Raw genomic sequence first — 13,068 nt, forward strand, 5'->3', positions numbered from 1 at the left:
CTTCACTAAAAATTCGTCTCTGCCTACACGTCTAGGCTCGTTTTTTTTTACTCTACCGTAGGATCTTTCTCCGTGCAACTTCTTCTGCCTTGGAGGCCTTTCCCGCCCCTTTTTGTCTAGCTAACTCTTTCAGTACTCAACTGCCAGTTCCCAGCACTCCGATTCCAGCTGGGCTAGACTTTTACCGAGTCTCTCCAAATGTTCCACGCACCCAGGCGGAGCCGCCATTCAGTGCGAAGGGTTGTTCTTTTCCAGCACCCTCAAAAGATCCCTGGGGTCGTTGCACCTGAGATGGAAAGGTAGGTGGAGCCTCGGGAGGACTCAGCCGTAAGTCCCTCCCCTTTCTGTCCCGAGTGTCGCGCACCACCTCTCGGGAACCCGCGGGTCTGGCCTTGCTGTTCCGGTCGGAATCATACAGCGGCGCACGCTGATATGGCTGCTCTGGTGGTGAGAAGTGTTCGGGACCTGTTGAAGCGTGCGGACTGCGCCAAGGTCCCGCGGAGACACCGACATAAGAAGAAGTGGGTAAGGTCCAGCGGGGGCCCGGGAGGGAACAGTGACAGCGGCCTCTGGCTGCCGCTCCTCGGGAAACTTCTTCGGCCCTTCCACTTCGCGCCCCGCTCAGTTAGATTCGCTGCTCCCGCCCCTCTGGAACGCCTGTGGCCTCTAGCCCCCTCCCTTCAGGGGGCGTCACCTCTTTATCGTCATCGCCTCCGTCCGCCCTTTTATTTCGCCACAAGTCTTGGACTCTCCCTCTTGTTTCGTCTACAGCCTCCTGACCCCGCCTCTCTAAGTTACGTCATCACCTCCGTCCTCATCCTCCCAGTTTTGTCATTGCCTCTGGTTCCCCAGCTCTTGATTACCATCCTCTTGGCCCCCACTTCCCTTCCTCCCTCTCTCCCACCCTTCCCCTCTTTCCCACCCCGCCCCTTCTCGTCCCCCCTCCACCCATGACCTCTTCTCCTTCTTTCCTTAAAGATTTTCCAGCCGGGCCATCCTCACCCCACGGAAAAGATCATAGCGACTTTCCCTTCCTTCCTGGGTCTCAGCCGCCCTTCGGAAAAGGATTTAACCCCTTCCTTACCCTCGAACTGCCTCTGGCGGCCAGGAAAGGTTACAGCGACCACCCTGCCCATACCTCCGGCCCTTCCCCAAACCCGGGCAAAAGATGCACTGACTACTCTCACGCTCTTGGGTCTCCCCATTTCTCCAGAGACCCTTTCTCCGGCCTCACCGGTAGCCCTGGGGTTTCCTCCATAACCGGCACTCCCCGCTCCCTACCCCGACCGATTCCCTCCCCGCCCCCACCATCCCTCGCCTCACCCCCACAACCTCCCCTGCGCTTGGCGAGATGTTCTTTTGAACCCTGTTCTCCACCCGTCGCAAGGCACTGCTGCCAGGAGCCTGTCCCCTCGGGTTCGCCCCCTCCGAGCCCTTGTTTTGAGCGGTTCAGACTTCTGGGTTCACCCCTTCTCCATTCGCGGAGCCCTCATTGCAGCTGCATCAGTCCCTTAAGAACACCGCGTCCCTGTCCCCAAAGCCCTTACACTGACCACCACACTTACTTCTGTTACTGTGCTGAAAATAATTCAGCCTTAGTAACAAGCAGGGTGACCTCCCCTCCTCTCACTCATGGGCCTCCACAAACCAGCCCGGTGAGTTCTCCTCCCCTCACTCATGTGCATTTAGAAACTGGCCCCAGGATTTCACCTGTCACTCATGGTTCTCAGGGAACTGGCCTCATGATTTCACCTCCCATTGCTCACCGGCCCAAGGAAACTAGGCCTATAATTTCCCTACCCCTTTCTCACAGGGTTTTAGAGCTCTCACAGATCTCCTCTCTGTACCCTCCCTGGTCCTCAGGGAGAAGTTGTAATGATCCTCCTCTTTCCTCAGCATCTTCCCCACCCACTGGCCAGTTTTACCAAGGCCATCTTAAGCCTCCAGACTCTTGTGAACCTAAACCACAGTTTGATCCATGCCTTGGGAAAAATTGTGGCTCCCCACTTTCTTCTCAGGCATGTGTGGCTGACTATCCCAGTTCATCTCAGGAGGATTCCTATCACTATTCCCATGTCCCCCCAGAGACCCACATATCTGCCTCTGGGAATCCTTATAGTATCATTCTCCTACCCCCTGGGATTACTGGTTCTTGCTCACCCCAGTCCCAGGCTCCCAGGAAGCCTTGCTTTGAGTCCATTTTCCCCTGGGAGACTGGTGGGCGCTCTTACCTCTTTACTGGTACCACGGTTTCTGGTCCCCCGTGTCCCCAGGACCCACCTCTTCCCCTGTCCTCACCCTGTCCTTTTTCTGCCTTCTTCTCTTCATCCCTGGGCAACCAGTTTGTATCTCCACCCCAGTCACCCTTCTGTAGAAGCTATAATGAACCCCCTCTCCCTACTGCAGTTTGCCCCCAAGAGAAGTCCCCCAAATCCCCAGGGTTAAAACAGCCACGTGCTCCCCACAGATGTCGCTCCCTGGTCACCTCTGCCCAGAACACTCCTGAGCAATTCAGGCCCTCTAAGGCCAGCGCCTCTCCTATACCTCCCTCCCACCCTGGTCTCTCTGGTCCTTCTTGTATGGTGACATCCATCACAACTTGCTCCAATTCCTGCCCCAAAGAACTTCCTCAAGGGACTACCTTACCTACCCTAGTCCCTAGGACCCTCAAAACTGTTATCCCCACTTCGCTTCCCTTCTGCTTTCCTTGTGATTCTATCTTACCTAATATTTATGCTCAGAGCTGCCCCCATGGACCCCCCCTAAAAACCCCTTGCAGTACCCATATATATTCTGTGGTTCCCCCCACCCCCGATCCCTGCCCACCTTCTGGTTCCACAGGTCCCCCTCAGTGTCGTAACCAGCCCGTGGTGCCCCCCTGTGGTACCTATGGCACTCCCAGGGGCCCATCCCAACCCCATCACCAACCTGTGGCACCTCCATGTCCTACACATATCTATTCTTTTATCCCTTTGAGAACACCTTTCGACCCCCAAAGTTTACCCATTGACCCCCGACCCCAGGGCCACCCTGATACGATGCCCTGTGGTTTCCATGTCTACTCTGTGGCTTCTCGAGGCTCACGCAAAGAGTCCCTGAAGGTCCCCTACAGCTGTCCTATGCCTTCATCCACCAGTTCCACCTGTACCACTAATCCCAGCAGTAGTTTGACTGTTACTAGTGAATGCCAGAATAGTGACAGCCAGAACACAAATATCCATCAAAGCAGAAGTTGGAACCAGAGCGAGAGTCCCCACCAAAGCATAAATCAGGATCAATGCGAGAGTCTTCAACTTGGCGTATGTCAGGAACAGAGTGAGTGTCCCCAGAGCAGCAAAAGTCAGGGCCCGAGCAAGAATGCCCTCCATAGCAAAAGTCGGAGCCGAAGCAAGAGTCCCCACCATGACAAGAGTCTGGGCAAGACTGAGAGTCTCCACCACAGCAGAAACCAGAGCAAGAGTCCCTGCCATAGGAGAACTCATGGTCGGAGCAAGAGTCCCAGCCATAACAAGAAATGAGAGCCAGAGCAAGAGTTCCAACCAAGTCAGAAATCCAGGCCAGAGGAAAATTCACAGACGGGAACAGGACTGCCAGCTATATTAAGCTTCCCAATTGTAGCAACCAGGACCAACTTATGGACTCCTCGGCTGAGGTCTTCGTTTTCCTTTTAATCTATTTTTATGCTCGTTAAGCCTGACTGATGTCCCTCTAATGCTACCCCATAGAACTTCATCCTAGAAGTTCCCATTTTGGTTTTTACCTCTAGGTTTCTGTGAGTTCTCCTTTTCCCACCTTCCTGGGGTCTAGGTACTCTCCCCAAATGACCCTCAACCCTGTGATTGAATTACGGTGTCGGCCACTGCATGACCTTAGGTGAGTTACCCTCATGGCCATCAAATGTGGAAGGTTGATATTGTTTGTATCCCCCTGAGCTGTCTAGTGGTGCTCACATAAGCTAGGAGACATGAAAGTGCTTTAGAAAATGGAAGGACTATTCAGAGAGAAAGGGTCTTTTGTTTTTAAGCCTGAGGCTTCCCCAAGACCTCCATAGTTTCTTCCAACCTTCTATAGATTTTCCTTAGGAGTCCTCTCCTGAGTTCCCATTCTCTTAAGTTCCTCTTACTCCAAGGCCTCATGGAGTGCCCCCTTTCTTGGTGACCCCCACATGCTATCATGAGAGTTACAGCTTCCTTTCTCTCACAACCCTGAGACAGAAAGACCAGCTCCTCACTACTTTTCTCTCCTACACTTCTGGCAGGCAGAGGCAGGGTGCAAAGGCAGGAGTGGGCACTAACTGGATCCACGTTTGCCCTGGGGCTCTGAGGTATTGGTGGAGTCAGGCAGTAGGGGATAGAGGCAAAACTAGAAGACCAATAAGCCTGTTCTTTCTCTTTTAGGCTGCTACAGAGCCCAAATTTCCTGCCACTCGACTAGCGCTGCAGAATTTTGACTTGACCTACAGTGTGCAGTTTGGGGAACTTTGGCCATCAATCCGGGTCAGTCTCCTCTCAGAGCAGAAGTATGGTGCACTGGTCAATAATTTTGGTGCCTGGGATCATGTGAGTGCTGAGCTGGAGCAGCTGAATGCCAGGGACTTTGTGAATAAAGCCCACGCCCGTGGGGGACAGGAGCCTGAGAGCAGCCAAACTGCAGCTCCATCCCCAGCTTCCTGGGCCTGCAGTCCAAACCTTCGATGCTACACGTTTACCAGAGGGGATGTCAGCCGTTTCCCTCCTGCCAGGTAGGACCTGGAGCCATTGATGGGGCTGTCCTGAGTGTCTGATGGAAATAGAAAGAGCCCCAGCTCTTGTCTTCTTTAATAAAAATTACAATGTTGGGGTGGCCGGTTAGCTCAGTCGGTTAGAACGTGGTGCTAATAACACCAGAGGGTTGCCAGTTCGATTTCCCCATGGGCCACTGTGAGCTGCACCCTCCTTAAAAATAAAAAAATTACAATATTGCGAATATTTACTGAATGCTTATGATACAAGCTGGGCATTTTTCCAAGTGCTGTACATATGTTGTCTCCTTTTGTCAACAGCCCACTGAGATAGGTACTGCTGTTCCTCTTTACGTTTGAGGAAACTGAGGTACAGAGAAGTTAAGCTACTTACTTGCTTTAGGTCCCTTAGATAGTAAGTGGTACAGCTTGTATTTAGACCCAGGTGATCTGACACCAGAACCTGTACTTTGAACCTGCTGTTCTCTACTGCCTCCTGTAGAAAACAACCACATCTTATGTGAGCACTTACTGCAACCTCTCCAGTTAAAATGTGCATTATTTACACCTGCTTTCTCATTTTTCCCTATAACCACCCATCAAAGAGTAGGACAAGTAACCTCATGGAACCAAAGAAGTGGGACTTGCCTAGGAACAGAGTTAGTACCAGCCCGGGAAGAAGAAAGGAGAACTTCTGGTCTTCTGATCCAACGCTCAGAAGTATATGAAGTTGAATGAAAAAAGACCCTATAATCATATGTTAAATTGTGCTTTACAAATTCAGAAAAGAAGAGCTCAGTGTTAGTTGTAGGATGTGGAATTGATCTTTGAAAGATTGCTTCATTCAACAAATTTTTATTGTCTGCCAAATGCCAGGCATTCTTAATTGCCCAGGTTACAGATGCACAAGCCCTCAACGAGTTTACCGTCTAGTGAGGAAGACAGCGATTAAAAAACTATCCGTGATTTTGATAAATACTACAAAGGAAAAGTACAAGATGTTATGAAGTCATATATAAGGAGATATAAACCACTCTTCTGAGGATGTGAAATTTAAGCTAAGACCTGAAAACTGAGTAGGAATTAAAGCTGGTGGCATGGGGGTGGGGATTAGGGGGTAAGAAGCTAAATATGAGGTTATAGAAGCAGGCAAGAGCCAGAATATGAAGGTTTTATAGGCCAAATGGGATTTTGGACTTTGTCTCTAAGGGAAAGAGGGAGCCATGAAAGGTTTTAAGCTGGGCAATGACATGACCAGATTTGAATTTTTAAAATACCGTTCTGGCTGCTGTGTTGGGTGGAAAACAGACTGGAGAGGGGCAAGGCTAGAAATGGGGATGTAAGTTAGGAGGCTTTTGGAATAGTCCTAGCTACTGGTGTGAGGGAAGGCTGTATGCTTAAGAGTAGTAAGTGATGAGGCTAGAAAAGTATATGGGGTGCCGCGTGTGGCAATCTTGAATGCTAGGAGCTTGCAGGTTGGGGAGAAGGGGTTTTTCTGGTGGCCTAGGGTTGCTTAAAAAATAGCTGGAGTTCCTAGGGCTGGATGGTTTCAGACTGTGTGCTCTTTAGTATATATTGCTGTAAATTGCCAAGAGCTGTTGTAGAGAGCCACAAGAAAATGTTTCTGAGCAGGGAAAGGCAATAATGCACCATGGTTATAAGCATGAGTTTTGGAGTCAAGAAAACCTAGATTTGGATCCTGCCTTCATCACTTACTAGCTGTGTAGCATTGGATAACTGAGCCTTGCTTTCCTTATCTGGAAAATAATGGTAGTAATAGCTGACACTATAGTTCACTATGTGCCACTGCACTTACATTAATTCCTTTAATCCTTACAATAATCCTACCTGGTAGGAACTGGTATTACAGATGAGGATACAGAGAAGTTGAGTAATATATTGAAAGTCACACAACTAATGAGCAACTGGGCTGGATTTGAGATCCAGGCAATCTGGCTCTGGAATTTGGGTTTTCCTGCCTTATTGGGTTGTGGTAAAGATGAAATGAAATGATGCATATTAAACACCTAGTATAATACTTGCAATATAGCACTCATACATACTGCTTCTTATGATTGATATTATTCTCATCAAAGTTATGATTCAGGAAGATCATTTTAACCGCTGTGGGGATGGGGGGATAGATTGGAGCAGGATTGGAGACCAATTCAGAGGTGTTGGCTTTAGGCAGAACCATGGAGTTAGAACCACGTGGTTTCATAAGTTACATGAGGTGCTTGGCTCCTACTCAGGGAGGACACCTTGAGACTAATTGGGGAGACAACCCCTATATGTTTGGGTTCTTTTTTTCCTTGTTATCTTGATGGGCTCCCTGTAAATCAAGGAATCTTAACCTCTCAGGAGTTCAAGGATGTATTTAGGGAGTCCAGGAACCTCCTGAAGTTGTCTGAAAAATTGTTGTGCCTTTTTCTTTTTTTTTTGGAGTTACTAGTTTTCAGCAGATTCTCAAAACTGCCTGTGAACTAAAAAAAAAGGTTAAGGAGTGATGCTTACAAAAAGAAGTAACTTGAGGAGAATGGGTTTTGTGGGCCAGTGCCGGTGTGATAACAATTCTGTGCTTTTCCCAGATTTCTGTTTTGTTTTCATTCTCCTTTGTGAGGCATGAGTTCGGTTTCACAGACAGTTCAAGCATGGTTTGACTTTGAAACTGTCCTATCATAACCTGAGTCCATTTGTGAATGCTCGAAGTGTCACAACCTCACAACTGGGGATTATAGCTCTTGTAGTTGAACTTCCGTGCTGTGTCTTATGTCTTGTCACATTTTTCTCTCAGAACCTTCCTGTCAGGGCAACAAGGACCCGGTTTCTGTCTCCTCCTCCTTGAGTCTGTCCCCAATGGCTGTCCATACTGAGCCGTGTCTCAGGCAATTGCATGGCTGTTCCACCAATTGCCCTTATGAAACTGGCCTGGGAGTCCTTCTGTGACCATTAGGTTGTTGTCTGTCATCCTCTCTCCCCACAACATTGTTGCCTCTTTTCGTGCCTTGTCGGCTCTCACTTGGACTCTTGTAACAGCCATCTCAGTGGTGTCTTTATTTCTATTTTGTTCCTTCTAGCACACCTAGCTTTCTCAAACTCTATCTAGCTAATCACATCATTTACCTTAAAAACTTTTGGTAACTGCCTGCAGGTTATGGTCCAAACTCCTTAGCATAGGGTTTAATACCTTTTACGACCTGGCCTCTATCTGTTTTCTAAACTCAGTCTCATGCACCTTGTATTTCTACCACCCCAGTGTTTCTGTCACTGTTTCTGAAAGAAGCTATGAGTTTGCATGCTTCTGTTACTTTGCTTGTTCTTTTTTCTTCTGTTAAGAATGCTTCTCTTCTTTTTTTCTTAACTTGTTTCACTTTATATATTATATTTTTTACCTTCATCAGGCCTAACTCAGACAGGCACTCTTGACACTCTTCTTTGAACCCACAAGTACTTTGTATCTCAAAATGTAACCCAATAAAATTGCGTTCCTACTATATGCCAGGCACTGTTTCAGGTGTTGGATATACTACGATGAACAAAGCAGACAAGTCCCTGCCCTCATTCTAATAGGGAGAGCTGGGGGGAAAACACACACACACACACACACACACACACACACACACACACTCACATCTATACATATAAAGTAAATAATAAATGCTTTAAAGAAAAATCATGCAACATAGAGAAATAGAAAGAGATGGGAGTAGGGGGTTTCTATTTTTAGATAGAGTCAGGGAATGAATGCCAGTGCCTCTGATGAGGTAACTTGTGAGGAGAGACCTGAATGAAGTGAGGAGGCAAGTGAGGGATATTTGGGGGAAGAGTGTTGCAAGCAGAAGGTACAGCATGAGACAGGAGCATGCTTAATTAAGGAATAGCAAGATGGTTTTAGCAGGGCTGGATTAGAGTGAATTGATGTGTGCTTTAAAAGAACCAGTCTGGCTGCTGTGTAGATGAATAAGTGAATGACTGAATTAGTGAGTGTAGGTTTGAGAAATGAGTTTTTGCTGAGTAGAGCTCAGTAGCCCCTGAGGACATGGCCTTGGTGGCTTTGACTTCCCAGTGGGTCTCCTGACTTGGAATTTGACGATACGTGCTCTTCTCTATTGTAGGCTTGGCAGCCTGGGTGTCATGGACTACTACCTGATGGATGCTGCTTCCTTGCTGCCTGTCCTGGCTCTTGGCCTGCAGCCTGGCGACACCGTGCTTGATCTATGTGCAGCCCCTGGGGGAAAGACACTAGCGTTGCTTCAAACTGGCTGTTGCCGTAAGTCAGAGGGCTGGTGTCTTGGGCAGGGAGGGCTCCCTACCTCACCCAGTCAGGTGCACACTGAATATGATGGGCTCTTTGGTTCCAAAGTCAGAGGAGAGATCGTGCTTGCTTGCTAAGCAGGTGTATTTTTTCTGTTTGTGAGTATTTTCTCTATTTTTTTGTTAGTCGGCCAAGGAAGATTGCTGAGCAGAGCAAGGTCTCTGAAGGCAGATTAAAGTAGGGCCCTAATCAGTCTACCACATGACACTTTCTCCCTCTGCATCTGTTTTCTTTGTGTCTAAGATTAAGGTCCTTGTCCTTAGACTTCCAGCTAAAGCAGTAGGTCAGGCTACAGCGACCCTTTATAGCAGGGGTGTCAAAACTGCGGCCCGCGGGCCAACTGCAGTCCGCAGTCCATGGTTAATTGGCCCCGCAGCAAATTCCAAAAATATATTTAGTTTACTTAAGTAAACCAGGTGAGGCAATACGTACTTCACCTCAAGTGAGTGGCCCGGCTGTTTGTGTATTTTACCGCATATGGCCCTTGGTGAAAAACGTTGGAAAAAGTTTGGACACCCCTGCTTTATAGCTTTATGTTATTCTTCCCCAGCCTTTATGTGCTTCAGCCATATCCTGCTACTCTCTGTTGCTGGAATTCACCTCCCCTTTTGCAAGCCTCAGCTCAACAGTGCCACCTCCTGGAAGTCTCCCCTCATAGCTTCTGCTGATGGATTGAGAAGTGATGCCTCTGTCTCCTCTGCGCCCAATTATGGACATCTCCTAGCACATTATTAGCCTTGCATCAGAGCTTTCCTGGGTACACATCTTCTCACTCTTCAAGATTATGAATTCTTTGGGGACAGGCCTAAGTCTTACTCATTTCAGTTATATAGCCCTGCCTGGGCCTTGTACATTGTAAGTGTTCACTTCAGCCATTCACTGGTCTACATCCTGCCTTAAAATAGCTATTTTCTTCTTAAAGACCTGATAAATATCCACAATGGGGCTGTGATTTTCACACTCACCTTGGAGCTCAGCCAGGCTTCTCTTGCCATATGCCCTAGCCTTTTTGTTGGGCCTGGACCCTTCTTGCACAGTTCTCGTCAGCCAACTCACTGTTTGAGTTAGCTTTTAGCCTCGTGGTGTGCCCCATCCGTGATTCTGGAGAGGTACCACATTTGATTTCAGCCTTCTGGAAGTCCAGAGGGAGAGGAGAAAAGATGTTGATCTGGCTTAATGAGTCCAATGCAAGAGAGCCCAGCCTGTGTGGTGGGCTGTGCTAATTGTACTGAGTGCTGTTTGAATCTGTCAGAAGAGGGGTGAAAGAAGTAGGGTTACTTATAAGAGGAGGAACTTGAACTAAGAGGAATGAAAAGGGCCAAGGAGAAGTACTTGAGAGTTGCTCTTCTAAGGTGTGCTGAATTACCAGCTCCTCACATTCATCCCAGAGACTCCTTGATCCCAGGGAGACAGGAATTTCGGTGCAAGAAGGGGACTTAGATTTTACCTAGTCCAGCTCTCATATTTAATGGAGGGGGAATTTGAGCCCTGGAGAGATTAAATAACTTAATCTTTTACATACTCTTAAGTTGAAGGTAGAGCCAGAACTGGACCCAGCTTTTCTGTTCTTAGTTCATATCCAACTACAAATTCCTATTGAGCAGAGAATCCAATTTTTATTTCTTTGCATGCCCTCAAAAATCGGGACCATATTTCTTTGTGGGAACACTAAACTTGTTCATAGTAGAGACCACTCCCGTTAGATAAGGTATGTACTCTCTAGTTCTTCACCACACTTCCCACCTCCACTTCACTCCTTGACTCTGAAGCCAGGTATCAATTGCTATTTATCATCAAGCTTGTGGTACTATTCTTTCTTATTGTAGAACCAAGAGCAAAGTGAGATATTTCTTGAACTTCTGTCTGTCACAAAAGGGAAAATGAAAGACAGTGAATCAATTAGGATAGGTTTGGCCATGTTATACAATAGAAAACTCAACTAACTGGCTTAAAGAAGAAAAGTTTATTTCTCTCTTACACAAGATAAGCTGGGGTATAAGAAGTCCGGGGCTGGTGTGGAGGCTCCATGATCATCAGGGACTTCTTTCTCTTTGTGACCTGTTTTATTGTCAGCTTCTGTCCTCAGGATTCATGGTCAAAGGGGGCTGCTGGAACTCCAGTCATCACATTAAAATTTGGAGCAAGAAGAAAAGACAGGGCAAGAGGCGCCTCTCCTAACTGTGTCAGCTTCTTCTTTTTTTTTTTAGATTTTTTTATTGGGGAAGGGGAACAGGACTTTATTGGGGAACAGTGTGTACTTCCAGGACTTTTTTCCAAGTCAAGTTATTGTCCTTTCAATCTTAGTTGTGGAGGGTGCCGTTCAGCTTCAAGTTATTGTCCTTTCAGTCTTAGTTGTGGAGGGCGCAGCTCAGCTCCAGGTCCAGTTGCCATTACTACTTGCAGGGGGCGCTGCCCACCATCCCTTGAGGGACTCAAGGAATTGAACTGACAACCTTGTGGTTGAGAGCCCACTGGCCCATGTGGGAATGGAACCGGCAGCCTTCGGAGTCAGGAGCACGGAGCTCCAACCTCCCGAGCCACCGGGCCGGCCCCTGTGTCAGCTTCTTTTAAACATCTTTCCAGAAGTCCCAGACAGTAATTCTGTTTAAAACTCATTGACCAAAACTTAATCATACTTAGTTATAAAAGGAGATTCGGAAATGTAGTCTTTTTGGGCACATTGCTCCTGATTCCCCTAAATAAAGTTGGAGTTCTATTACTAAGGAATAAGAGGAGGATAAATTTTGGGTGAATAGTGTGTAGTGTCTACCAAAAGTGAAGAGAAACACATGTTTCAAGAACAGTGGGAGAGAACATAGTTCTTTAGAAATAAATATACTTACCTGGTCTGCTTTGTCTATTTACATAACTTTTCTGGCCTTTACAGCCTCTGCTCCGTAGTGTCTACTATGGCGCCATGCACATAGTCAACGTTTCTCCTCCATCTGCTCCTACCCCTTGGGTCTGCATGAATTGGCTATGCTTGAGAATTGGTCTGACTCTCCATCAATACCATTGCTAGTGGGATGTTTCGTTGGGCCATGGCCTCTGAAGTTTCTTTATTCCCACAGACATAAGATGTCCGTACTACCCAAAGCCATCTGTAGATTCAGTGCAATCCCTATCAAGATTCCAATGGCATTTTATTTTTTTTTTACAGAAATAGAAAAAAGCAATCCTAAAATTTGTATTCCCACAGGCCATCTCGCTGCCAATGATCTCTCCACATCCCGAACAGGCAGACTGCAGAAGATACTTCACAGCTATGTACCTCAAGATATCAGGGATAGGAGTCGAGTTCGAGTCACCTCATGGGATGGCAGGAAGTGGGGAGAACTGGAGGGGGACACCTATGACCGGGTGAGTGATTTCTAACCTGGGACATCCAGCCAACCAAATCTGGCCTCCTCATCCTGCTTCCAGGTCCTGAGGCAGTAGGTTCTAGCCCTACATGTTTGAGCATGTAGGGCTATTTCTGGACCTGGCCAGCTCTTCATGGGTGATTTGGAGAAAACAGTCATCTGCAGAATTGTCAGTTCCCCGTAGAAGACTATCTATGATTTCTTCAGCTTAGATGACTATCTTCATTAGAGACAGCAGCAGAAAGAATTTGAACCTGACTGAATGGAAAAAAGAAAGTTTACTAGGCTTATTTTACTTCTCAACTCACATGGTTGCTCAGAAACCCTCATTAAGTATGAATAAGCTCATTTTATTTATTTTTGAATATTAATACCCTGTTTCCTTGAAAATAAGACCTAGCCAGACCATCAGCTCTAATGCGTGTTTCGGAGCAAAAATTACTATAAGACCTGGTATTATATTATATTAGACTCGGTCTTATGTTTTAGTAAAATAAGACCTGGTGTTATATTATATAAGACTCGGTCTTATATTAATTTTTGCTCCAAAAGACGCACTAGAGCTGATTGTCCGGCTAGGTCTTATTTTCGGGGAAACACGGTAGAACTATAAATGTGTGTGTGTTTTAAAAAATAGAAATGGTAGTATATTATACTCACTATTCTGAACT

At 47.0% G+C, this 13,068-nt stretch overlaps 1 protein-coding gene and 1 long non-coding RNA gene across 4 annotated transcripts in view; one reads left to right on the plus strand and one right to left on the minus strand.

Moving 5' to 3' along the window:
- NSUN4 (NOP2/Sun RNA methyltransferase 4) overlaps window positions 1-13,068 on the plus strand; it is a 20,266-nt gene continuing 7,198 nt past the window's right edge. The window contains exons 1-4 of one of the 3 annotated variants that reach the window (XM_074334664.1): window positions 1-525; window positions 4,398-4,741; window positions 8,836-8,990; window positions 12,235-12,395. In XM_074334664.1, coding sequence (XP_074190765.1) covers window positions 433-525; window positions 4,398-4,741; window positions 8,836-8,990; window positions 12,235-12,395 — 753 coding nt within the window. In that variant the 5' untranslated portion in view covers window positions 1-432. Of the gene's footprint in view, window positions 526-549; window positions 3,874-4,397; window positions 4,742-8,835; window positions 8,991-12,234; window positions 12,396-13,068 lie in introns of those variants that run through there. The other 2 variants (XM_019749424.2, XR_012497210.1) reach the window with 2 other exon arrangements.
- Window positions 12,384-13,068, minus strand: part of LOC141572092 (uncharacterized) — a 15,808-nt gene continuing 15,123 nt past the window's right edge. The window contains exon 3 of the long non-coding RNA XR_012497211.1: window positions 12,384-12,655. This is a non-coding gene — a long non-coding RNA (uncharacterized LOC141572092). The remainder of the gene's footprint in view (window positions 12,656-13,068) is intronic.

Source organism: Rhinolophus sinicus, linkage group LG06 (genome assembly GCF_036562045.2).
Source record: "Rhinolophus sinicus isolate RSC01 linkage group LG06, ASM3656204v1, whole genome shotgun sequence".
Taxonomy (NCBI): Eukaryota; Metazoa; Chordata; class Mammalia; order Chiroptera; family Rhinolophidae; genus Rhinolophus; species Rhinolophus sinicus.